This window comes from Mobula hypostoma, chromosome 9 (genome assembly GCF_963921235.1).
Source record: "Mobula hypostoma chromosome 9, sMobHyp1.1, whole genome shotgun sequence".
Lineage (NCBI taxonomy): Eukaryota > Metazoa > Chordata > Chondrichthyes > Myliobatiformes > Myliobatidae > Mobula > Mobula hypostoma.
The window spans coordinates 100,023,104-100,050,082 of record NC_086105.1 but is presented as its reverse complement, the minus strand read 5'-3'; the positions used below and the strand labels follow the sequence as shown (position 1 = coordinate 100,050,082).

Genomic DNA, 26,979 nt, shown 5'->3' with positions numbered 1-26,979 from the left:
CACTTTGCATTATCCAATGAGAAGTGGGTGTGTTCTCTAATTCTATAACATATTAGTTGAATAAGCTTGTCATAGTCAGAACACTACAGCACAGAAATAGGCCCTTGGGCCCATCTAGTCAATGCTAAATTTTTAATCTCCTGTGTCCTATCAACCTATACCTGGACCATAGTGCTCTTTACTCCTCCTATCCATGTAGTTACCCAACTGCTCTTAAATGTTGAAATTGACTGCATCCTTCACTTATACTGGCAGCTTGTTCCACACTTGCCACCTATGAGTGAAGAAGCTCCCCCTCGTATTCCCCTTCAATATTTAACCTTTCACCCTGTACCCATGACCTTTAGTTCTGGTCTCGCCCAACCTCAAAATTCTGCTTGTATTTGTCCTAGAATCGGTATCCCTAGCTGCAGAAAGTTGTAGTCTCAACCAGTTCCATCGGTCTCCCCAGCACGGAGGGCATCTTCTAAAGGCAGTGTCCATCATTAAGGTCCCCCATCATCTGGAACATAACCTCTTCTCATTGCTAAAATCAAAGTGGAGGGACAGGAGCCTGAAGACACACTCAACATTTCAGAAACAGTTACTTCCCCTCCACCATCAGATTTCTGAATGAACAATGAACCCATGTGCATTATTTTTTTTGCTCTTTTTACACAACTTATTTAATAATTATTATTGAGATTTATAGTTTTTATTATGGATTGCAATGTACTGCTGCAAAACAAATTTCTGTACATATGGCAGTGATATTAAATTTATTCTGATTCCCATCTTATACCCTTGTGATATATCTCTATAAAATCTCCCCACATTCTCCTATGCTCTTGGGAATGAAGTCCGAACCTTGTTAACCTCTCCCTGTCATTTGGGCTCTCGAGTCCTGGCAAAATCCTTGTAAATTTTCTCTGTACATCTTGCTTATAGGTAGGTGACCAGGACTGGACACTGCTCCAAACTGGACCTCACCAACAAGTTGTACAACTTGTATTTATTTAGGGAGACATCATGGAGTGGGCCCTTCCAGCCCTCTGAACCATGCCATCCCAGCAACCCCTGCCAAACCTGAATAACTCTAATCACTGGCCAATTTACAGTGCCCAAGTACCCTACCCTGAATATCTTTGGACTGCAAGGGGAAACCGGACACCTGGAGAAAATCCACATATTCCATGGGGAGAACGTAGAGATACTCTTCACAGAATAGCACCGGAATTGATCTCCAAACTCTTAACGCCTTCTGTGGCATTCTTTACAACCCGATCTACATGCGACGCCACATTCAAGGGATTGTGAATCTGTATTTCCAGATCCCTGTCTTCTGCCACAGTCCTCAGTGCTCTACTATTCACTGTGCAAGTCCTACCCTGGTTGGTCCTCCCACATTGCAGCACCTCACACTAGTCTGTATTAAACTCCTTCTGCCATCCTTTTCCAGTCCATTTTTCCAGTTGGTCCAGATCTCACTGCAAGCTTTGATAGCCTTCCTAGATGTTCACTACACCCCTAATCTTGGTCTCATCTGTAAATTTGCTGATCCAGTTAGCAAAATTATCATCCAAATTGTTGATTATAGATGACAAACAACAATGGACCCAACATTGATCTGTATTACGCAGACCTCCAGTCAAGGAGGCAGCCATCCGCTACCACTCTGGTTTCTCTTGCGAAGCCAATGTCCAGTGTAATTTACCTGAATGCTATGCAACTGAATCTGCTTAACTAACCTCACATGCTGGACCTTGCTAATGTTTATATTGATTAAATGTGGCAAGGGAGAGAACTTAATACTGAAGAAGTAATTGTGCCTGTAACTTTATGGTAATTGCTGGTAAACAGAGCTGTTTTGGTGATTTTTTTTTGGAGTTTCTGCTGTAATTTGAGAGTGGTCAATTTTTGTTAGTCTGTGGTAATAGATCCTTTAAGTAGGAATTTTCCTTGCCAGTGTGTATTTTTGGCTTCAGTTGTGACGCGTATACTGAACTGTAGAATTTAATTCCTTTTATTAGAACATCTTGCCTTGTAAGTTGTATCTTTTTTGTTTCCTGGGTGCTGCAATGCAATTTTTAGTTGCAACTTTCCAATTTCCAAAATGTATTGGAGAGCATTCCCATCCCAGAAACATTTTCATGATTATCTATACTGGTTAGATTGTCTCTACCCCCCCGACCCCAACTTTTCTTTCTTTTGTCTACTCTTGAATCCAGAGAATTCTACTGAAGCTTGGATGCGGTGCTAGAACAGTAATATACAACAGAGGGAAGTCTGTAGAAGTGACCAGGCCTTTAGTTACTAGACTTGTTCTCTTGCCCCTCAGTTCTGGTAACTTGAATGGTTTGCTAACCAAAGTATAATATTAACCTTTTAGTTTGAGTAATTAACCAAGGTGTAAGACTCAAGTTGGTATGTTGGCTAGGATGTTCAAATCAGTGAGCATTTTGCATGTAGAAGAAGGGTCTATCTGTTGTAGTGTGACAGTGATCCCCGCTGCAAAGCAGCGTATAATGGTGGATAAGAGTGTTTGTACACCTTGCACACTAGCTTGCCACTAGTGCAGAGAAGTGAGGGAGCTGGAGTTGATGTAAATCTACAGCAGTTTGTGCAGTTGTCAGTTTGCATCAGCATCTGTACAGTTTTTACTGCCCAGGTGAGATCTACAGTACCTTTAGGTGGTTAAGAGAGGAGAATTTCCCATTTGGACTGATTGCTGTTAATCTCCATTCTAGTGTTCACATTTTTCTGTAATAGATGAGAAACTCTGCCAAATTTGTTCTAATATGCTGAAAAAAGAGTGGTCTTTCTACTGATGTTTAACATGTTAAAATATTATTTTCTCCTGATATAGTGCTCCTCCCAGCATTACCAGAATTACTGTGATCATGTTAAGGTCTTGCTGCAAAGTGGCATGCTTGGGGACAGAAGGTGGAGGTGTGTACTTCTTGGATTTGCCTTCAGTGCAGCTGCTGGACGATAGAACTCTCCTTCAGGATGAAGTCTTGCAAGGGTAAGTTTTCCTCTGGGATATTAAAATTGTAACATATTAAATGGTTGCACATTAGCTGATATCTCCCTCCTCCTCAACTAGTACTGAAAAACGTTTGGTCTCTGGGAAACTTGTGTTCCATTTTCTCTGCTGTCCATCTGGGAAGGACAAAGATGGAGAGTTAATTTAGTTTAACATTGCCTATAGTCAAAGTTTTGATTGAGCTAGGAACTGGCTGCTTGTGTGGCCGTGGGCAAGAGAAGTTAATAAATAGTTTAAACCTGTGCTGATTTGTAAATGTGACCCTGAAATATTTTGCATATCCTTGTGCACAATGTGGTTTTGGTGTATGTAATGTTTTAAAGTATAAAATTTTGTAATTGCACTTTTAAAATTCTCACAAGGAAAATTGCTCTACAATTTGCTATGGTAAAACCATGTACTTATAAAGTGTGGTCATGTTTAACTCATCATGATCTTGCTTTGCCAGTAAGTTTTGGATCTCTGGCAATGCATGTCCTTCATGTTGGGTAGTGAAATAAAAGTACCTTGGGTCAGGTCAGATTTAAATTTTAAACCTGTGTAGATGTCGAAGCTGGATTTTATTTAGAAATGCAGCCTGGTAATGGGTCCTTCTGGCCCAGCAAGCCTGCGCCACCCATTTAAACCCATCTTTTGAAACGTAGGAGGAAATTGGAGCACCAGGAGGAAATCCACATGGTCTTGTGGAGAGCATACAAGCACCTGACACACAACAGCAGAATTGACCCCAGGTCACGCTATTGTGCCAGTCTGTGGATTAATGTCTTTTCTGTTGGTCTTTTCCTATTCTGCCTCGGTCAGTGTGCTGTGTCTGTTTGCCCTGCTGTTGATAACAAGGTCACTCTGTACAAAACTGAGCAGGACAATATAATACACCCATCCTAATACCTTTCTCTGCTGTCAGGTCACTTTTGTCTTTGGGCCCTATGCCTACTATTTTGCACCATATGTATTTGTTGATTTTGATTGGCAATATTTTTTTATGTGCTACCTTTTGCTTTCCTAATTTCCTTTGCAAATCCACTCTTGTAACTTCACTCCTGGACTTTCTGCGTTACTAGAGTCCTAGAGCTAACCCAGCATGGAAAGCTGGCCTGGCAGCCTAACTCGTCAACGCTGACCAAGTTGCCTAACTAAACTCGTCCCATTTACTTCCATTTTGTCCATATCTCTCTGAACCAGGAGTTTCCACTGTTTTAATGCCATGGACTAATAGTATTAAGCAAGGGGTCTGTGGACCCCATGTTGGGAACCCCTGCTCTAAACCTTTCCTAACCTTGATCTATCCAAATGTTTTTGAAGTATTGTCATTGTACTTGCCTCTGCCACTTCCTTTGGGAGTTCACTCCATATATGGTCTAACCTCTGAAGGGGGAGGTGAAACAAAAATTTCCCTTTAAGGTCCTTTTTAAATCCTTTCTGTCACTTTAAACTGATGCCCTTGAGTTTTTTGACCCTCCTACCTAGGAATAGCTACAGTCTTTTCACCTCATCTATTTCCCCCTCTTCCCCCAATGATTTTATAAACCTATTATAAGATCAACCTTGAATGTTCTGGGGGGGGGGCAGGCGGGGGGAGTCCTGGCTTCTCCAGCATCTCCTTTAACTCAAACGCTCCAGTTCTAGTAACATTCTTGTAAATCTTTTTTCACCTTTTCAAGTTTACTTCAGCATCATAATTCAAACTGGCTACTTTTCCTACAGATTGTTCAGGTAGATTAGTGTTTTTTTGGTTGTGTTTCTATACTGACTGCAGTTTTTTTTTTAAAGAGCTTGGTTCAGCTACTGTCATTATCTGTGAAAATCTATAAGACCATAAGCTGTAGGAGCATAATTAGGTCACCTGGCTCATCAAGTTTGCTCTGACACTTCATGGCTGATCCAATTCCCCCTCTGCCTCAATATCCTGCCTTCTCCCTGTATTCCTTCATACAATGACTAATCAAGAATCTATCTTGTATATACCCAATGTATCTCTGCCTTGTATATACCCAATGACTTGGTCTTCACCGCCGCCTGTGATGGTAACATTCCAGGGATTCATCACTCTGGCTAAAGAAATTCCTCCCCATCTCCATTCTGAAAAGGTACCCCCTATTCTGAGGTCTCATCCTCTGGTCTTAGACTCTGCCACCACAGGAAACGGCCTTTAAACATTTGATAGGTTTCTGAGCAGAAGCCCACAGCCATCAAACACTCATGTGACAAGCCGTTCAATCCCAGAATCATTGTGAACCTCCTTTGAACCCTCTCCAGTGTTGAAGAAATGATAAGCTGCTCAAAAATCTTCTAAATGAGGCCTCACCAGCATTTTGTCACATTACATCCTTAAATCCTTTGATACTAAATTGGTGATCTTTGATTTGGTGCTCTTCGTCCTTGGCCACATCCATTAAGTGGAGACCTGCCCTGGTGCTACAGTTAGTATTCACTTGCACTTCATTTATGGAGAATTTGGCTTGTACTTCGTCTGTGTTTGCCCTTCTGGAAGAAAAGAAAAGAAAAGCTGCTGATACTTGAACCTGAGTAGATAAGGTAGCATTTCAAAGTTTGTCATTGAAATGAAAACTAAATATAGTGAGCACAGATGGTATAATCAGACTTTGGAAGGCCTAGACAAAGAACCAGATGTATGATGAATAAAGTTTAAACTAGTTTGAAAAGAGTGGTTCAACACCAAATGGCACAATTAGAGCAAATGTAAAGCACTGCAGACATTGAAAATTTAAATATCCAAATTGCTGGTTATACTCAGTGGGTCAGCTCACACTTGTGATGAAAGGCTGCAATAACATTTCATCAGAACCACATTTGAAGCTGCAGCAAGAGAGATCCTGGTGTGTATGTACTGAAATATATAAAGTAGGGAGCAAGGTAAGTTGTGAAAGCTGCTCTTCTTTAAAAATCTGTATGGAAGCTTTTGATATTGTTCATGGTGATAGAGTATAAAAGGAGAAGAATTAACCAGACCTTAGCTGTCGTAATGTTCACACTTGAGACATCAGTTTAGGCAGGATTTCAAACCCTGGCAGGGGCTGTAGACATTTATTAGAATGCAACAAGGGATGAGGGGCATTGGGGAAGAATGGATATGCTGGTGTTCTCCAAATGGCAGAGGAAACATTTTTAAAGCCTAAAAGAATTAGGATTGATTGGGCAGTGCTAAGTGATTGGCATAAGCATTATGGGTCTCTATGCACCATGACTGAAAGTGCCTACTACATTTGCTTAAAAATGGCAGATCTGAAGTTTTTCCCCTCAACTGTACAGGTACAATAAAGCAAATCCCTTGGACAAATCTTCTACGCAAGGCCATTGACTTAGCTTGTGTAGCTGAGAATGTGTATGAATACATTATTATTGAAACTCCGTGTTTCAGAAATATTTCAAAGAATCAACAATGATGTTTATTCTCGTACTTCAAGTGCTTCCCTCATAAGATGTCGTCATGTAAGGCCCATTTCAGTTGTAATTTGTTTTGATTCTCACCAGTGAGATTAAAAAGAAGCCCTGTCTCTTGGTGGGAAAGTGACCACCTCTATTGAAATCCCTGAAGCAAGCTGGCAGTGTTATCAAATTGACAAATTATTACAAATATTTCAAAGGGTAAATGGTTTGTTCCTTGCATTCTGGTATGTCAGTGTTTCTTATGTAATGACAGTAATACAGAGAGCATTGTTCCCACTGGCAGTGACAGATGTGTCCAACGACCACATTTCACCAGATTTGAGGTGCAGTTTTAATTATCCCTTCATTTGTGAAATAATTGCACAGAGCATTCAAGCCTGCCTTCAACTGGTGTTATCCACTTTTTCCAGCCACTTAAACATTTGTAAACAAGCAGCCTTGTTCATACAGATAGCCCTGATCCTTTCTGTAGGGTAATTTGTTGTGAAGACTTGGTGTTAGCTTTAATCTGCTTGCTCAATCAATTTCTAATTATTGCTTTTGAGTTGCTGTCTGACTATACTGCAGTAATGTTTGGTTGCTGTCACCTTGTACTTAATGGTACAATTTCCTGTCCAACCTTCTTGAACTGGCAGAAATTCACTTGTAAAGTGTGACCCTTGTATGTTTTATTACATCCTAATTGATAAACATCAGAATGTGGTTGATGCTTAACTTGCAAAACTGTATCTGTGAATCAACCTGTATCACACTGCACCTTCCAGGCTGTGTGGTTTGCAATTTCCTGGGACAATTTGGTTCATTGCCTGGTTAAGTTTTAGTAAGATATGAACCCTGCTAGGATTTTTCATGCCTTACACTGATTTTTAACTCCTGAATTCAGGGAAGAAATTAATCGAATACATGGGAAAGTGTGCAAAAAAAATCTTCACGGAGCTAGTAAAATTGTTAATAGAATTTGGAAGGAAATTTTGTGTGATCTTCAGGAAACCCAACTATAGAACTACTTTTAATTGGCTTATTTTAAGGTTTTGTTTATAACTTAATATACATTTAAGGTGGCAGAGCATAAATGGTAATCTATTGAGGAGGGTATTGCAGTCTGTTACTTCTATACTATGTCCTTGGAGCAGGCTTATCTCCGAACAGTATTTGCTCCATCAAGAGCCTATATTGAAGTGCCAGTTGTGTTTAGAAAAGCTTCTGCACTCGGATACCACTACTAAAGCAGAGGGTCTGGTGTTGGCTCAGAGGGACACTCTCAACATGCTGGAGGAACTCAGCAGGCCGGGCAGCATCTGTGGAAATGAACAGTCAACGTTTCGGGCCGGAACCCTTCGTCAGGACTGAACAGGGAAGAAGCAGAGGCCTTGTAAAGAAGGTGGGGGGAGGGTGGGAAGGAGAAGGCTGGTAGGTGCCAGGTGAAAAACCAGCAAGGGGAAAGATACAAACACGAGGAAATCTGCAGGTGCTGGAATTTCAAGCAACACACAAAAGTTGCTGGTGGAACGCGGTAGGCCAGGCAGCATCTTTAGGAAGAGGTACAGTCGACGTTTTGGGCTGAGACCCTTCGTCAGGACTAACTGAAAGAAGAGCTAGTAAGAGATTTGGGAGGGGGAGATCCAAAACGATAGGAGAAGACAAGAGGGGGAGGGATGGAGTCAAGAGCTGGACAGGTGATTGACAAAAGGGATATGAGAGAATCATGGGATGGGAGGCCCAGGGAGAAAGAAAAGGGGGAGGGGGGAAGCCCAGAGGATGGGCAAGGGATATAGTGAGAGGGACAGAAGGAGAAAAAAAAGAATGTGTGTATATAAATACATAACGGATGGGGTGCAAGGGGGAGGTGGGGCATTAGCGGAAGTTAAAGAAGTCAATGTTCATGCCATCGGGTTGGAGGCTACCCAGACAGAATATAAGGTGTTGTTCCTCCAACCTGAGTTCCCCCCTCCCCCTTTTCTTTCTCGCTGGGCCTCCTGTCCCATGATCCTCTCATATCCCTTTTGCCAATCAACTGTCCAGCTCTTGGCTCCATCCCTTCCCCCTCCTGTCTTCTCCTATCATTTCAGATCTCCCCCTCCCCCTCCCACTTTCAAAACTCTTACTAGCTTTTCTTTCAGTTAGTCCTGACCAAGCGTCTTGGCCCGAAACGTCGACTGTACCTCTTCCTAGAGATGCTGCCTGGCCTGCTGTGTTCACCAGCAACTTTTATAAGGGGAAAGATAAAGGGGTGGGCTCAGTTAGCTTGCTGCTTTTAAGAAATGATTATTAAAGTTTGTCATTCAACCATACATGAATGCTTATGAATACAGCCAAATGAAACAGCATTAGTCCAGTACCAACAGTCATACAGAGCACAAGGTATATGTAGCACATATAAGGCAGCTATCAGTAAAATACTGTTGTGCAAAAATATAGTCCATGCCAAACTGCCTCTGGCACAGCAGTGGAGCACCTGATCTGATCCTCTCTTCTTTTTCTCCCCACCCCACCCCCTGGCAGCTGCAGTCAGGTGACACCACAGCTCGAGGCCTAGTCCTCACTACAACTGAGGCCACGCTGCCCCCCCCCAACCGCTGTTCATCAATAAACCAATTAATTGGGCACACAGCATTCTTTACCATCGATATCCAACAGGGTCTTGTGACCACAAGAAAAGCGACTAAGGCAATCACTTGCTGTTAGACTGCATACCTCTGTTGCAGTCAAGTACCACACGAAGTCCAGGTCCTTCAGTTTCTCTGCCACCGAACAACTCGCTGATGGAGTAGACCTACAGTACGTTAAACACTGTGAACGCCAAGTGTTCTTTTTCCTTTTTTAAAAAAAAAAGGAAAGAAAGAAAGAAAATAACTCCTTTGGTTGGCCCCAGAGAAGACACTGCATCCAATTGTGTTGACATCTTACTGGAAGCCAATTTCTTGGTTTATTGTAATTTCTTGGTGTACTTTTTAGTGTTCCAGATGATTACAAATGTGGAAAAGCTCTGGGAGCAGTAGAGTCTCTCCAGGAACATCCAACTGATCCAGACAAGATTCTGATTGGCTACAGCAGAGGCCTGGTGCTCCTGTGGGGCCAGAGCACCCGCCAAGTGGAGAATCTGTTTCTAAGCAATCAGGTACCTGGAGAAATAGTAGCACCAAGAATGTCTGTATGTGATTGCGAAACTGAGCTCACTGCCAGCAGTTTTCACGAGTAATGACTTTTATAATATAACATGACAGTAGTTTGACCAAGAACCATCTACATTGTGCCTCCTGAAGTTTAACTTGTGCATATTTAGTTCACCTATCACTCCTGTGAATGTCCTAAATTATCTCCCTAAATCTCAAGCTGCTGTTCTCGTATTCAAATGCTTCTGCAATTTTCCTTCTGTCATCTCTATAACCACCACTGGGAATATAATCCTTTGTTATTCAGTTGTCTTGTTACTGGCTATATTTCAAGGCCATCCTAATGTCTGGATTTATTTTTGTAGATCCCTGCAACTTCTTAGTGTATTCTTTGTCACTGTCATTCCCCTGCCTCTTATTTTCTCCTGTGTGTCGGTGATTATTTTATTATTTCCTACTCTTGGCCTGAAATGAAAGATTTCTGTATTTGTTTCCAAATTCCACTTTCTCCAAATCTCCCATCTCATCATTTCTTCCTTCCCTCAACTTCTCAAACATAATTTATGGGATTATTCATTGACACTCTCAACAATCTTTTAATGATCCCACCAACTTGCTTCCTGTAAAGATCTGATTCTTGTATTTCTACATCTCCAACAATATCACTTTCCAGGCTAGTGGTTGCATTGCTCCTCACTGTGGCTGGCAAGGTGCTCAGTGTTTCATTTCCTACACTGACTTTCTCCCTCCCATCTCCAGAAGCACAGCAGGGTTCCCCTTGACTTCATCTTCCACTGCCTATCCTTACAAATGGCTGATGTGGTCAAACATTGGAAATTGGTTCAGAGGAGGCAGTCTTTCCTTCCACAGACACCCTCAGTAACCCACCATTTACACAAGAAATCTTTGATATCAGTAGAACCATATTTTCCCTATGCTCTGAAGAAAGCTTTGCTAGTTCGTTCCTCAACTTTGAGATCTGCTTTATTCTAAATTAATGTTGTTGTATTGAATTTTTATAACTGGTTTTAATTTGTACTGTACCACATTCTGCTGCATCTGATCTGCTCAGTCACGGCTTTGAATTTTTTCATGGGTTGTGATTAACACTAGCATTGTCAGCATTTCTTGCCTCTTAAATGCTCTGAGCCTGCTTAGAGCCAATAACATTAGCATATCTGGAGTTGCAGTGAGGGTTTTGTTGCATCTGTGAACCAGATGGGATTTTTACAACGTTCTGGTGGTTTCTAGATTACTGTAACTGAGAATAGATTTTCAATTTTGCAACTGCTGTTGTGGAATTCAGACTCGCTTCTGGATCCATTGATCTAGAACTCCGATTGCTAGTTCTGTAGTTCAAAAGCATTTCAATGTACTTCCAAGCAGCACCTTTGTCTCAATTGGCCCAGTAATATCTAGACTTCTAAACAAAGTGCAAGAGGCCCTTCTTGTGGTCCAGCTCCCCACTAGTGAACTCAGTTGTGCTCAGTATCATAGATGAAGTAAGCCACTTTGACAGAGCAGGGCAAAAGCATTGGGCTTGAATAGAGAAATTGCATAATACATTCCCCAATATTGGTTAAAGTTGCATAATAAGATGATTTTGGTGCAATGTGTGCTTCAGTACGGTGACTTTAGGAATTTTGTCCTGCAGCAGCTTGAGAGCCTCAGCTGGGAGCGAAGCAGCAGGACATTTGTGAGTTCCCACAGTGATGGAAGCTACATGGTGTGGCCAGTGAACAATGCAAAGTACAAGAACCAGCCCATCACCTCTTCGATTCCATTTGGTGAGTGCCATCTTGGAGCTTTACAATTCCATTTTGCACGCTATAGAAACTTGTTTTAGGATGGGAGAAACTTGATTTGCTTAAATTGTATGCATTTAATCTGCCTAAGATTAGAAAACATAGAGCCCTGTACACTTGCTTTGAAGTCCTGTGTCATTCCAAGAAAAATATTGTGCAAACTGATTTTCATTAGGGCTGTAAGTGGGGGGTAATGAAGCTATGACTATTGTTTTTGTAACTTGTGCTGCAGTCTCCAGGAATGGAAAGATGATTTAGTTATTCACACAAAATGCTGGAGGAACTCAGCAGGGCAGGCAACATCATGGATAAGAGTAAACAGTCAATGTTTTAGGCCAAGACCCTTCAGAACTGGGAGGGGGAAAGAAGATGACAAGTCAGAGCAAGAAGGTGGGGGAGGGCTTACTTGGTTATGGGTGGCTATGTGCTTTAATGTTAGGAGCTACTGGGATAGTGAGAAAACGGCAATGAGAATTGCTTCATGAAAGCAATGTGACTTGTTCTGTTCTGTGGTGTGAAAGGCAGATTCCCATCCACTTAACAATTTCTGCTTTGTTTATTGTGTGCAGAATTTGTAGTTAAATGAAGCTGTAATCTATTGATGTAAAATGTTTTGAGAAAGTGGCTATCTGAAATGGAGAACAAATGTTGAAAGATATCTGCACTATATAACTAGGAAGTCCAATTGTCCTTCACTTTAAATTCTATTTAATGTCATAATCCTTACTGCTTTCTCTGTAGAAATGGACCCTTGCCGAGAAACCAACAGTTCTTGATGCTGTGACTTTGCTAGAATCCCAAGTGAAATAGTGAGAGGCTTTGCTCAATTTCTGGCATTCTCATTTGGTTATGAGTTGGAAAATACAGTTCAGTGCAGCTGCATGAGCAGAAAGCATAATGACATGGAATTGAGATTCATTTCACAAGTAGGGGACTGCACACGTGTGCTTTTGCTGGCTGGGTGCTTTTGGGTGGACCTTGTTACTTAAAAAGTACATATCTTTAAAATTGGACAGCATAGCTTGTGAGATAAAAGCCACAGGAGGACTATGGCATTTCCTTCAGTTTTCCCAGGCGAGTTTGAAGTATTGGCACTCTCTATAAACTTCAACCACACACTTCATTCCCTACGCTGTTCCCAGTGGATTAAATATTCAGCATAATGTTTTTTCCAAAGAAAGCACATTATTTCTATCAGTTTGAGTAATTACTTCCCATATTTTCTGGTTCAATAAATTTGTGCCTCTCCTCCCCCTTGCAACTAACTCTCCCTTGTACCCTTGTTTACTACGCTTGTTCCTCTTGTTTCTTGAACTTGCTATGTATAAGTTTCCTTTTCTGCATTCTTTCTTTAAAATTGTTTTTGAATTAAAGCAGCCTTTCTGTTTGGTCTTGATTTCAGTTAAGCCCCTCCCTCCATTCACTTATCAAATAAGTCCTCTTCCTATTGCCTCTGGTGAACCTGCCTCCTGAACTTGTGTTTTTTTTTAAAAAAGAATGCTTTGCACAGTTGTGTTTAGCTTGTGTGTGTGGGTGGGTGGGCTCCAGTCAGCTTCAGCTCAACACAAGTCTGAACTGACCCGAGGTTGGCCTCTCACTCCAGCTGATTCTTGGAGGAAGTAGTGAGTGAGGGAGGGGGTGTACCGAGTTTTAAAAAAGCTGGTGAAATGCTGTTTGTGCTTTATTTTTGATCCTCCTTCTCAGAATTTTGAGAACTCTGCTACCATAACTTTGCTCCTACACCTCAGATTATTCCATTTTAGATTATTTTCTAGATGGCTGAAAGTTTGAATAAAATTTCATTCCTCCTGCAGGCCCTTTTCCTTGCAAAGCTATCAACAAAATCCTTTGGAGAACCTCTGAAATGGGGCAAGTATACTTTTGATTTGAAACAGACTCCCACAGTGAGCAGTTAATTCTCTGAACACTTTCATACTTCTCTCCTTAGTTACTTCAACTCTGGGGAACAGAAACAGAATGAACACAAGTCTTACTCTGGCACTGTGCCAACGTTGACATTTTCTTTGGCAAGCCCTGTGCTTGTACTGACCAATTGTTTTGGTGTTAAACAGCTGACTGAATATTTGTTCTTTCCTTTGAATTCTCGAACTGCTATCTAGTTCTGAGTGCCGCATTCCCAAGGGTTTTAAATGCATGAAGTTCCCGGTGTTTGGGGGGAGGAGGGGAGGGGCCGAGGGGATTTGACTGGTGGAACATTACTTGCTAAAAGTCCACAGATGAACATTTTTCTCAAGTTGCTATACAAATATTGGCAGTCCTTGCATGTTGCAGCTCCACCTCCACCTCCCTAGGCCTTGCGTTGCATTCCATCCCCTGTCCTAGGTGGCTCAGCACAGATGGCTGTGCATGAGCTGTAGAAACTGCTGCCTTAATTTGACATTTTTCCTCTGTGTAAGAAAGAAGATTTCAATTCATTGTTATTTGGATGATTTATCTGTTTAACAGTAAACGTCCTTTGCTCTTTGCCCCTCCAGGAGTCCGTTCATAATCTTCAGTGGAGGAATGCCAAGAGCTAGTTATGGAGACAGGCACTGCATTACTATAATGCAGGGCAAGACCCAAGTTACTCTGGACTTCACCTCACGTGTGATTGACTTCTTTACAGTGCATAACATAGATCCAGACCAAGGTAATATCCTCCTCCTGGATGATGTTTGGCCTTTGCTGCTCTGTAGGTTGGGGGGGTGGGGGGAGGGGCTAGATAATTGTCGACAGGCTAATAATGGATTGTGCCTCACTTGAATAGAATCGGGTTGATGAAACATTGTGTGGACTATCTGCCAGAAAACTGTTCCTATACAATATATCTACATGTGCAGTGAAAGGCTGAGTGGCTAAGTATAAAACAGAAATTTGTTTCAGTGAGGAGAATTTTTTTCTAGACTAGTGATGTCCTGACATAGAATTGGCAGGGCGCTGGGAAGGCAATGGGAATAGCAAGAACAAAGAAAGTGAGCTAAAGGCAATGTTCAGCATTCCGAATCAAAAATGATCATAAGCTGCACTTCCTGCAGGAAGTTGACATGATAATTTCTGGAATTAAGTAATGCATTTAATGACAGATCTAGCTACTGTTGAAAGCTTGAATTTAACTTGTTGTTAGGCAGCCTGTAAAGGGTAATTTAGATGCAACTCAATCTACATGTTCTTTGTCTTGTGAGCTCATTTTCATATTGCTTGCGAATGCAGATGGTAGATTTTGCTTTGTTTGGTTTTAAGAGTATGACAATCCCAGAGCCCTTCTCGTGCTGGTTGAAGAAGAGCTGGTGGCAGTGGATCTGCAGACTCCGGGCTGGCCAACCGTCACTCCACCATACCTAGCACCACTCCATTCCTCGGCCATCACTTGTTCCTATCACATTTCCAACATTCCAGCCAAGCTCTGGGAGAGGATAATCTCTGCAGGGAAGCAACAGAACCCTCAGATTTCAACAGTGGTGAGTAGCTGAGCTGGATGATCATTCAGAAAAGTATAAACTCTTCATTGTCCTGCTAATAACAATACTGTTTTACAAAAATAGTGTGTCCAAGAATGATTTTGCTCACGTGACCAGCTCCTGCAGCTGCAGCCAGAATATTTTTCCTTAAAATGGTGAATTTTTTAAGTGACTGAAACAGGCTCTATTTAGAAAGCCTTGGAGGAACTATTATTACCCATTGATTTTATTTAAATGTCAAGTTTAATTCTTCTGCTATGGGATTGCTGAATATTTTCTTTTGAATTGTTATTCTTGATTATCCATCTTTCTCAAACCTTTATAAACTGAACATCTGCCTTGCACCTAGCAGCTCTTGATGGGATTGGCAAAGTTGATGGATTTGAGGTGCCACTTCTTAATTTCTTGTTTTTGATTGCATAGCGTGTTTTTATTGCCATTCTATATTGTTTAGGAGTGGCCAATTAATGGTGGGAAAAATCTGGCCCCAGAACCTGCCCACAAGGGACTTCTGCTCACTGGGTAAGATTTCCATGCCTGTTTGTTGTTCCTTTTTTTTTCTCATTAGCAAGTGCTGTTAGCAATCTTGTTTTTTAAATATTTAAACAAATTGGTTTTGAATTTAGTTTTCTAGCACTGCTGTTTGTTCTCTTGAGTTTGCATCGCTCCTCATGGCCAAATCTGACCAGAAATGAGAACCATGGAAACATGGAGGCTGTGTGTAACATCCAGTTGGAATTATTGATGACCGGTGTCTCATGTGCTCTGTCCCTTGCCCATGTAGTGTGACTGATTTCTCTCCCCCCCACCACCCCCCGCCATTTGTGTTTTTTTTTAAGTAATTCATGTTCTACTGTAATGTAGAACTGATCAAACATATCTGACCTTTTGGTCATCAGCAGTTCTGCTGTACAACTTCCTGTACATGGATTGTACCCTACAACCAGCAAAGAGTTTGTTTCAGAATTGAACGTTTACCAGCTGGTATGTGGTGATGAATAAACTTAGCTGTCACAAATCACTTGAGTGTTAGCAGTAGAATGGATGCTTAGCAAGAACCATTATAATGAAACCACTAAGTTTAAACTTGAGTCCATGTTTAAACTTGGCTGCAATAACTGCTGTAGGATATGAAAGGAAGAATGCTTCAGGGAATGGGTTAATTTGGAAGTGGTGTTTATGGTGTAGGCAGAAGTAGCAATCATGTTAGCCATTGCAAGATTCACAAAGAGCAAGTCAACAGCCAATTGCTTTTTACTTTGCTTATTGTTGTTCAGGTGGCTGAATAAACTTTAAAAGAGGTGATCTTGTGTTCACAAGTTCTTCATTCAAAATTTCATCTTAAGGTTCACATCTTTAACTTCTCTCAGTACAACATTGAACTATCAGTATGTACAACTACTTTTGACTTGGTGTTAAAGCTGGTGCTTGTGGTTTTGCCACAGAAGATTGCAGATTTGATCTCTTCTGTTTAGTTCTTGATCAAATTGGTATTGTGCTTTTAGCCCTATTAGTGGGGTTGCTATTCTGATTACTCTCGGGTAATTTCTGTTAAAGAAGCAATGTCAGCTACTTGCTTACCCTGTGAACTACTTTGTTGAAGCGTTTTGCTGCACTATTGACTTGCGTATAATTGGTATTGTGAAGTGCTTGCATCCTGTCAGATTCTGGGAAGAAAACCATGCAAGAAATGCATGATGATTGGATGAAACATTAGTGTGGTGTTTAAGCAATGGAAATACTTACTCATTACCCTCTTGCTCTCAGGCATGAAGACGGGACAGTACGTTTCTGGGATGCATCTGGTGTGTCACTGAAACCTCTTTATAAACTAGCCACAGCAAATATTTTCCAGACGGATGCAGACCACAATGAGGGTTTCTCTCAGTGTGGGGAGGAGGAATGGCCTCCATTCCGCAAGGTAACGTACTGCAATTTGACGGCAGATAGTTCTCAGCTGTGCGGGCACTGGGGTACAAAGATGATTACGGACGTGTCTCCAGTGAGAACAGCGTTTAATGAAATTAAAACAAAATCTTACAATTACGTGCATCAAGCAGCAATGGAAGGGCTGGAAGTACTTGGCTTGTCATAAAACATCTGTTGACATTTCGTATTGCACAAAATGGTTTTTAAGCAGTAGTGACAAAACAGGCATATTTCTGAATGGATAGAGGCAAAAGTAAATAATAAGAAGGGATTACAACTTGGCACTAAGAAGCACAAATGGCATCCAAAGATCAAACTGAAAAGAGGAAAGTCTTTGGGAGCAGCTGTTGACTAGGAGGTGAGAGCAGTGGTCATGATCTTAATTAGCTGAACTTGGCCTAAAAGCGAATGATGGGCTTAGGTGAAACAGTGAGAGACTTAGATGCTAGAAGGAGTGTGGGAATGAACTCCCGGTCATCTGTGACTTTGATTTTAACATCATACTGAAAGTCTGAACATAAGTAGTCTTCTGTAAAGCAACCACTTGAATTTGGTATCTGTAATGTAAAGGAGGACCCTGGAGCAGAATGCAGAACACTGTATGTACTCAAACTGAGTAAATCTTTCTAGCATCTGGAAGGAATTCTTAAGGCTTGGGCTGAGGGGAAGGGGTGAGGTCCACGTTCTCCAGCACGATGTGTGTATTGAAGATTGAGGAGTGAAGGGGGGGTGGGTAGTCAAGACAAGCCCAAAGCATTCAGATAGAATGTGACAGCTTCAGGACGGATGCAACAGAGAAACTGAGAATTCAGCAGAGCAGCACAAGGGGAACCAGCTAGTTATGAGTAGGAATCATTTGTTAATCCCTTCCCAGAAATAAGGGTAGAGAAGTCAAGATTTGAAGGCGAATCAAGTGACCGGGAGAAAAGGATGGAAGTTGGAAGCGATACTGATGAAGTTTTCTAGTTCAGTCAGATGAGAAAATTGCATTGATAGTCACACCAGAGTAAGTGCTGAGTGCAAACTCATTTTAACAATTTAATGCTGCTTTCTCCTTGCCCTTAAGTATTTTTGAATTTGTTCTATCTGTCTTGTAGGTTGGCTGTTTTGATCCTTATAGTGATGATCCAAGGTTGGGAATTCAGAAGATTTCATTATGTAAATATAGCAGTCGGTTGGTGGTTGCTGGCACAGCAGGACAGGTACTAATATTTCTTATTAGTTTCTGTTTAGAAAGTTGAAAGACATTGACTTGCTTGAGGATGGGAGTGGAGAAGAGGGAGGAAATTATACTTGGGCTGGCTGGGTGCAACACTTGCTTCTAATTGATCTAAAACAGCCTGTCGCAGTTTAAAGCCAAAATCTCCCTGCAGAAAGATGCAAAGTATTGCAGATATTCATCTTGCTTCTCCAATGGCTACAATACTTGGAGAGAGTACTGCCTTCTTTAAAACACATGGCTGGTTTTATACCAGGAAGAAATAAGTTAAAGGAAGGAACACCTGAACTTTTCACTTGTTCTGGAATTGAAATCCATGCGAGAACGATAGGTTGAAATATTCCAGTGTTGTGTGATTGTCTAAATGAATAAAGGCTGTTGTGTTACCTTGAAACTGGAGAGTGGGGTGGGGGAGAGCTACTAAATGTGTGTCCTTGTGCAGTTAGTGATAAAACATAAAGAATAACACTTGGTACTGTGCTTCTCTCTGTTTAAAGCCTGTGTGAACATAACATCAGGGAGGCAATGCTGCCACCCAAACTGTGTTTCCATCCCTTGGGAGGGATGTGGAGGGTTATGGTTCAGGTGTGGGCTGATGGGGTGAAACAATAGGTTTGCCACGGACTATATGGAGAAAGGACCTGTTTCTGTGCTGCAGTGCTCTTCAGCTCTGCGAAATTAACATTAATTTTCTTTTATATAAAATACACTTTCAATCCACAGGTTATCGTAATGGAATTTAATGATGAAAAGTCAGAACGAAAAATCAGTCTCTCTACAGTTGACCTCCTTCAGGATCGTGAAGGCTTCACGTGGAAGGGCCATGACAGGTTAAACCCAAAGGATGGTTTAATCAGCTTCGTCAGTGGCTTCCAGCCAAGCTTCCTGCTTCAGTGTGTCCCTCCAGCGGCTGTGACAGCAGTGGCTTTGCACACTGAGTGGCAGCTTGTGGCTTTTGGTACCAGTCATGGTTTCGGCATCTTTGATTACCACAGGCAACAGCCAGTGCTGGCTAGGTATGTGTTGATTTCTGCAAATGTAATTGCTTCACACTTGTTCCAAGTAGTTTTAATTGAGGAAAATGGGCAGATGTTTGGTGATTCTCATTAGTCATCCTTATTACTAGTCACCGCACCCCCCCAGCAAATTATTCTTTTCAAAAATTATTAGAATTCAGTAATCAATGGAAGTGATATTTGCTACTTCAGAATTCCAGTGAGATTCATTTATATAAAAACAGTTGTTTCTAGAGAAATGATGTATAAAAACATTTATCACCAGCCTCCCTGCTATGGCACTCTTGTTGTTCTTTGTGGACTTGCAGTCCTTGGTGACCCTTTGTAGGAGGAGCCACTGGTCCCCCAGTACCACCTGAGGCTCCCTAGTGTCTCACCACAGTTGCATTGATTGTGCATGATGGACTTGTAGCTAAACCTAATGTAGTAAGGATAAGTTGAGCATTGACTTTTAAGCCACTGAAGCACTCGTTGGGTGACATTTCCATTGTCTGGATGGAACATGCGTTCCGTGGTTCTCAATGTTGTAATCTGCAGGGGCAATCAGAATTTGCTGGCACACATAACTCTCATTTACACCACTGGTAATTTTGTTTGATCAACACCATGAAAGTTAATTCCAGCACCTTGTCACCTTTCTGCCTGATAGTTTAACAATTTGCCATGGACTAGATGGGCAAAGGATCTGTTTCTGTGCTCGCAAAGCTGCTTTTCAGGGCTGCCGTCTTTCACCCAGGTTTTGTTAAATCTTTAACTGGTACTGGTAGAGAATGAAATGGAACACTTTCCTAACGTTTATTTGACCTCCTAGGTGCACACTGCATCCAAATGATTCTTTAGCAATGGAGGGTCCACTGTCCCGGGTGAAATCACTGAAGAAGTCATTGCGTCAGTCATTCAGAAGGATTCGGAAAAGCAGGGTCTCTGGGAAGAAGCGACCATCATCAAGCAGCCCCACCAGCAAGGTAGGCAGCTTAAGTATTCAGATTTTACTTCTGCTGTAGACTGGCAGAGAACTATCACTTCTCTGAACCACCTAAACCTTCCTTGCTGCTAACTTCCTTAAACCAAGCCAGACTATTCAATCTAGAAATCATAATTGAATTGAAGTTTAGGCCACAATTCCTGTAATGCTTAAACATCATGGACTTTAATTCTCCTGATAAAATTTGCGTCTTTGTCATTGTTACTTCTAAACCATAGGTATGCCTTGAGTGACTGTATTTTATCCCCTGTAAGCTTGGGATGATCTTTCATCCTAATTCACCAGGTCCCTTTCACTCCCCACCTACGTGTTTCCTCTTCCATGTTAGATGCTGATTAAACAACACCTTATTTGTCTTAAATTTTTATCCTTGCTTTGAAGTCTCCCATCTCTTGACCCTATCTATCTGAAATTGCCTCCTGCCTTGCTTTGTAATATTTGTCCTCATATGATTCTAGCACTGGCCATTCAGTTTTATTTACTCCACCACTGGCAAATGTGTCTTCAACTTCCACAGCTGATCCTGGTCTTTAATTTCTGAACTTCTATCTCTGTTTTCCATCCTTAAACATACTTCCACTAGCCCAGTACTCCCTTATGTGGGCTGGGTTCATGTTTGTCAATGCTGCAAGAATATCAGAAGGCATTTTCTGTGTTTTAAGCATTGCATGTTGTTGACTCCGGAAAGCAGCCATGTTTCCCTATTGACCAACTCAGATACGTTTCTGAGTTGCATAGAGAGAGGGTGAAGACATGGAATATCTGATCTGAATATTCATTCACTGAGTGCTTTATGACAAGTGCATTCTGTGATAGAAAAGTAATGCCTTTCTAAAGTAACTTGTGTGATTTAGGCAATGTGACATAAAGCATGATTCTTCCCTTTTCATTTAGTTAATGTTCTAAGCTGCTTGTAACATTGTAATCACCTTCTGAATTTGATTTTAAACTTTTGGATGCGGTACAGTGATGAATAGGTCCTTGGGCCATGTTTCATCAGGCAGGTGTTAACCTGTTCTAATCTGGGAAAAATGCACTGAATCTGAGGTAATTAAGTTTGCTAACAATGTTTCTTTCCAAAAACCTGGTTGTAACAGATCCAAGAAGCAAATGCCAAACTTGCTGAGCAGGATGGTCCTTGTGATGTGGAGGTGACTCCAGTACAGAGACGGATAGAGCCACGTTCTGCAGACGACTCTCTTTCGGGTGTTGTCCGCTGCCTTTATTTTGCTGACACATTTTTGCGAGATGGTGAGTGACTTGTCGCTGTGGTGATGGGTTTGGTATAAAGTGGGAATAGGTAAGAACCAAGTTCCTTGTCATTCTGAGGAAGGGTCACTGGAACATGGATTAGTCTTTCCATAGATGCTGAGTTCTTTCAGTATTTGTTTTGTTTAGGTTTCCAGTGGTTTTCCATTACTATTCAAAAGTTAACTTGCTCTGGGCTGTCTTCAGTGGGGATGTCAGCATCCCAGTACTGAGTTGACACTTTACTAATCTTCACAGAAACAATCCCTTTGCCCTTTAGTTTGTAGATGAGTGATAGAATCTGGGAGGTGATGATAGGCCAATGTTGAGCAGTCAACCGACCTGCCGACCTGCCAACCTGCATGGGTTTGTGACGCAGAAGGAAACCAGAGTACCCTGAACAAAGCTTCACGATCACAAGGCAAATATGCAAACCCCACACAGCACTGGAAGTCAGCATTGAACCCGAGTCACTGGAGCTGTAAGGCTGTACACCGACCCTCCCAAATTGTCCTACCAACCTACAGCTCCCATTTCCAAGTGGCTGAAAGTCATTGTTAGTGAAGAGCTGGACTGGGATCCTCATTTTCTGCTTTTATCTTGGGACCTAGGCTTAGTGGTGAGATCTTTGCCATCACCGCACACGATATCAAGAAACGACTGAAAGCACTGGATACTGCGAAGGCTATGGGCCCAGACAAAATCCTGGCAATAATCCTGAAGACTCTTGCTCCAGAACTTGCTGTACCAGTAGCCAAGCTGTTCCAGTACAGCTACAACACCCGCATCTACCCAGCAATGTGGAACATTGCCCAGGTATATCCTGTACACAAGAAACAGGACAAGTCCAACCCAACTAATCACTGCCCTGTCAGCCTACTCACAATCATCAAAGTAGTGGAAGGGGTCATCAACAGTGCTATCATGCAGCACCTACTCAGCAATACCCTACTTGTGGATGCCCAGTTTGGGTTCTATTAAGACCACTCAGCTCCTGACCTCATCACCTCCCTGGTCCAAACATGGACCAAAGAGCTAAGTACCAGAGGTGAGGTGAGAGTGATGGCCCTTGACATCAAGGCAGCATTTGACCGAGTATGGCATCAAAGTGCCCTAGCTAAAATGGAGTCAATGGGAATTAGGTGGAAAACCCTCCGCTGGTTAGAATCACACCTGACACAAAGGAAGATGCTTGTGGTTGGAGGTCAATCATCTCATCCTCAGAACAGCACTACAAGAATTCACCAGGGTAGTGTCTTCAGACCAACCACCTTCAGCTGCTTCATCAATGATCGACCTTGTGTCATAAGGTCTGGATTGGGGATGTTCCCAGATGACTGCACAATGTTCTGCATCATTCGTGACCCCTCAGATAGTGAAGTAGTTCATACTCAAATGCAGCAAGACCTGGACAATATCCAGGCTTGGGCTGACATGTGACATGTAACATTTGAGCCACGTAATTGCCAGGCAATGACCATCTCCAACAAGAGAGGCTCAAATCATCATCCCTTGACATTCAGTGGCATCACAATCACTGAACCCCTACTGTCAGCCCTGGGGATTACCTTTGACAGGAAACTGAACTGGTCCAACCATATAAACACCATGGCTACCAGAGCAGGTCAAAGGCTAGGAATCCTGTGGTGTGTAACTCACTTCCTGACTCCCCAAAGTCTGTCCACCATCTACAAGGCTCAGGTCAGGAGTGTAATGGAATATTCACCATTCATCTGGATGAATGCAGCCCCATCAACACTCAAGAAGCTCGACACCATCCAGTACAAGGCAGCCCACTTGATTGGTACCCCTTCCACGAGCATCCAATCCCTCCACCATCGACAAACAGTTGCGGCTGTGTGTTCTATCTACAAGATGCACTGCAACAACACACCAAAGTTCCCAAGGCAGCACCTTCCAGATCCACGACCACTACCATCTAGAAGGATGAGAACAGCAGATACCTGGGAGCACCACCACTTGGAAATCCCCGTCCAAGTCACTCACCATCCTGACTTGGAAACATATCGCCATTTTTTCATTGTCGCTGTGTCAAGATCATGCAATTCCCTCCCTAACAGCACAGAGTGTACCTACACCTCAGACTGCAGCTCATCACCACCTTCTCAAGAGCACTGGAGATGGACAACAAATGCTGGCTTAGCTGGCAACGCCTATGTCCCGTAATGAAATTTTAAAAAATTATCGGGGAAAATAAGAGTGGCTGGAAGCCCATTTTTGAGTTTTGATGCTTTTTTCAAATACCAAATGGTTATTACTGAAATGTCACATTGAATAATTTCAAGCCAAATGTAGTTAGCTCTGATTTTTGTTATTTGGCATTAATTATGTGTTGTTGCATGTAACCTTTGACGAGAGCCAGATAGTCTGACGTTGGTGATGCTCTGCTGATGTACGTGATGAGTACCACTTTATTCCACAGTAGCTTTACTGCCTAGACAGTGGTCACATTGCAGACACTGCTCTTACGTCAGTGTAACTCTTCATTTTGCAGCCACACACCATGGCCCTACACTGTGGGCAGGAACAAATGCTGGGTCTGTTTACGCATATGCACTGGAGGTTCCATCCAGGGAAAAGTGGACAGAGAGGTCCACGGAGGCTGTACTGGGTAAGACTGGGTAACACTGTTCCTCCTCTGTTGGTCATTCAGTTTGGGTCCTGGTGCTGCTAGCTCACTGACATTTACTATTGAATCGTCTCCCATTTCAGGCACTCTTCCAGACCATAACTTGTCTTTTTCTAAGAAATAAAAGGTTTCCCCATGACTCTTTATTCTTTTTCCAACCTTGGCTCGGTTCTCCTGCCGCTCTTTTATTTCCTTTTCTGAAAATAAACCAATAGAAATTATTCATGGTTTTTTTTATTTTATTTTTATTTGGATAAGGAGTTCACAATTATGTACTTTTTTCACACATATAACCTTTTCCATTTTTTTATATGTATAAAACTACAATTATTTATACATTCTTAAGTACACATTGAGATGATATAAAAGCAAAATAAACATTTAAATAGATAATTATGTACTGTGGTAAATCTAACCTATTAGGCTAAGTAATGAAATTAGTTGTTAAGAAAAATGGTAATAATAGTTTCCATACAACCCTTCTATAGAGAATGCTACCACTTACAGAACACTGGCTGTAAGTCAATGGAGTACTCACTGGCAAAGCTAAACACACCCAGTTTGAAGTCCCACAGCCCCACTTCAAACCCCAAAACTAATAACATTCCCATCTCTCAGCAGTCTCTCTTGGCTGACTGCAAACATTACTGATGCAACCTGTTAACTGATCTAAATGAATTTCAGACCTTTAACTTTTCAAGAAAAACCTGGTCATCCTCAGTTACTGGAGGAAAGGCCAGGAGAGATCTGGTCAAGTGTTTCACAAGTGGCCCAAAAGCAATATTCCAAATTATGACACTGGCCATCCAAGTTAAACTATCATTCAAGTACACAACTCCTATATCTATTTCTGGTAGTTTCACAGCCGTTCACTCTGTCTCACTTGAAGTGGCTGAATATTGCTAATTTTGATATTGAGTTGTAAAATTTGCCTAGTCGTACTAATATATCCATATAACCGAAGTTCCTCAAATGAGGAATTCTGCAGATGCTGGAAATTCAAGCAACACACATCAAAGTTGCTGGTGAACGCAGCAGGCCAGGCAGCATCTCTAGGAAGAGGTACAGTCAACGTTTTGGGCCGAGACCCTTCGTCAGGACTAACTGAAGGAAGAGCTAGTAAGAGATTTGAAAGTGGGAGGGGGAGGGAAGATCCAAAATGATAGGAGAAGACAGGAGGGGGAGGGATGGAGCCAAGAGCTGGATGGGTGATTGGCAAAAGGGATATGAGAGGATCGTGGGACAGGAGGCCCAGGGAGAAGGAAAAGGGGGAGGGGGGAACCCAGAGGATGGGCAAGGGGTATAGTCAGAGGGACAGAGGGAGAAAAAGGAGAGAGAGAGAAAGAATGTGTGTGTGTGTATATATAAATAAATAACGGATGGGGTACGAGGGGGAGGTGGGGCATTAGCGGAAGTTAGAGAAATCAGTGTTCATGCTATCAGCTTGGAGGCTACCCAGACGGAATATAAGGTGTTGTTCCTCCAACCTGAGTGTGGCTTCATCTTTACAGTAGAGGAGGCCGTGGATAGACATATCAGAATGGGACGTGGAATTAAAATGTGTGACATATCAGAATGGGAATGGATTTTAATTCACACATTACAACAACTCAAGCACGGTTAAATGCTTTTATTAATAAGAATATAATTTCCTTTTTAAAAGTATTTACAAATGGTTACTATGAATGTTAATATAAATGATGCCAAGTCATTGAAAGGCCCTTGATAGACTCTTCATTTCTTCACTGAAGTTGCTCACAGTGTGTCCTTTCAGTCTTTAAATTTTGTTCTTCACAGAGGCATCTGGGAAAGCCTCTTCACCACTCTCATCACCTTGACTCGATGCACATAACGTCGGAGAAGCTCACCAGCTGCTGCTTTTCAAAGTAAACACTCTCCAATGAATTGGGTAGTGGATTTTGAGTGGAGTGGTACTGTTCAGTACCTGTACAATCATATCTCAGAACCTGCGATCCATCCTCGACACAGGTGTATGGGCTGCCATTCTCTATTCCAAAAAATTGATGAAGGTCTGGGAGAACACAGATTATCTTCTGCACCATCATGAACACCAACCAACCTGGAACTCTCATGGTGTTGATTTCTAGCACTCAGGAGTGATATTGCTGAGTCTGACTGCAGAAACTGGAGTTGTTGCTGCTATTTATTGGGGGAAGATAAATTGTGTGACATAGTTACACATGAACAATGGTTGACAACTAGATGAACCAAATGACTAAATATGGGCAGATATAATGTGAATGTCCTAATATGATGAAGCCATCATTACAACGACCATATTTGAGCACAGTGTTTATCTTCGCCCCCCCCCCCCACCCCCAATAAGTAGCAGCAACAAGTCCAGTTTCTGCAGTCAGACTCAGCAATATCACTCCTGAGTGCTAGAAATCAACACCATGAGAGTTCCAGGTTGGTTGGTGTTCATGATGGTGCAGGAGATAATCTGTGTTCTCCCAGACCTTCATCAATTTTTTGGAATAGAGAATGGCAGCCCATACACCTGTGTCGAGGATGGATCGCAGGTTCTGAGATATGATCGTACAGGTACTGAACAGTACCACTCCACTCAAAATCCACTACCCAATTCATTGGAGAGTGTTTACTTTGAAAAGCAACAGCTGGTGAGCTTCTCCGACGTTATGTGCATCGAGTCATGTGAATTGATTATGGGGAGCAAGGACATGGCAGACCAATTGAATAATTACTTTGGTTCTGTCTTCACTAAGGAGGACATAAATAATCTTCCAGAAATAGTAAGGGACAGAGGGTCCAGTGAGATGGAGGAACTGAGCGAAATACATGTTAGTAGGGAAGTGGTGTTAGGTAAATTGAAGGGATTGAAGGCAGATAAATCCCCAGGGCCAGATGGTCTGCATCCCAGAGTGCTTAAGGAAGTGGCCCAAGAAATAGTGGATGCATTAGTGATGATTTTTCAAAACTCGTTAGATTCTGGACTAGTTCCTGAGGATTGGAGGGTGGCTAATGTAACCCCACTTTTTAAAAAAGGAGGGAGAGAGAAACCGGGGAATTATAGGCCGGTTAGCCTAACGTCGGTGGTGGGGAAACTGCTGGAGTCAGTTATCAAGGATGTGATAACAGCAC

At 42.1% G+C, this 26,979-nt stretch overlaps 1 protein-coding gene across 2 annotated transcripts in view; it reads left to right on the top strand.

Annotated features, from left to right (window-relative positions):
* llgl1 (LLGL scribble cell polarity complex component 1) overlaps positions 1-26,979 on the top strand; it is a 100,918-nt gene that overhangs the window by 52,943 nt on the left and 20,996 nt on the right. Inside the window, exons 5-17 of one of the 2 annotated variants that reach the window (XM_063058777.1) lie at positions 2,846-3,004; positions 9,389-9,551; positions 11,204-11,333; positions 13,166-13,220; positions 13,847-14,001; positions 14,592-14,809; positions 15,264-15,331; positions 16,577-16,730; positions 17,836-17,940; positions 18,681-18,973; positions 19,785-19,938; positions 21,056-21,209; positions 23,722-23,838. In XM_063058777.1, coding sequence (XP_062914847.1) covers positions 2,846-3,004; positions 9,389-9,551; positions 11,204-11,333; positions 13,166-13,220; positions 13,847-14,001; positions 14,592-14,809; positions 15,264-15,331; positions 16,577-16,730; positions 17,836-17,940; positions 18,681-18,973; positions 19,785-19,938; positions 21,056-21,209; positions 23,722-23,838 — 1,925 coding nt within the window. Of the gene's footprint in view, positions 1-2,845; positions 3,005-9,388; positions 9,552-11,200; positions 11,334-13,165; positions 13,221-13,846; positions 14,002-14,591; positions 14,810-15,263; positions 15,332-16,576; positions 16,731-17,835; positions 17,941-18,680; positions 18,974-19,784; positions 19,939-21,055; positions 21,210-23,721; positions 23,839-26,979 lie in introns of both variants that reach the window. The other variant, XM_063058776.1, reaches the window with a different exon arrangement.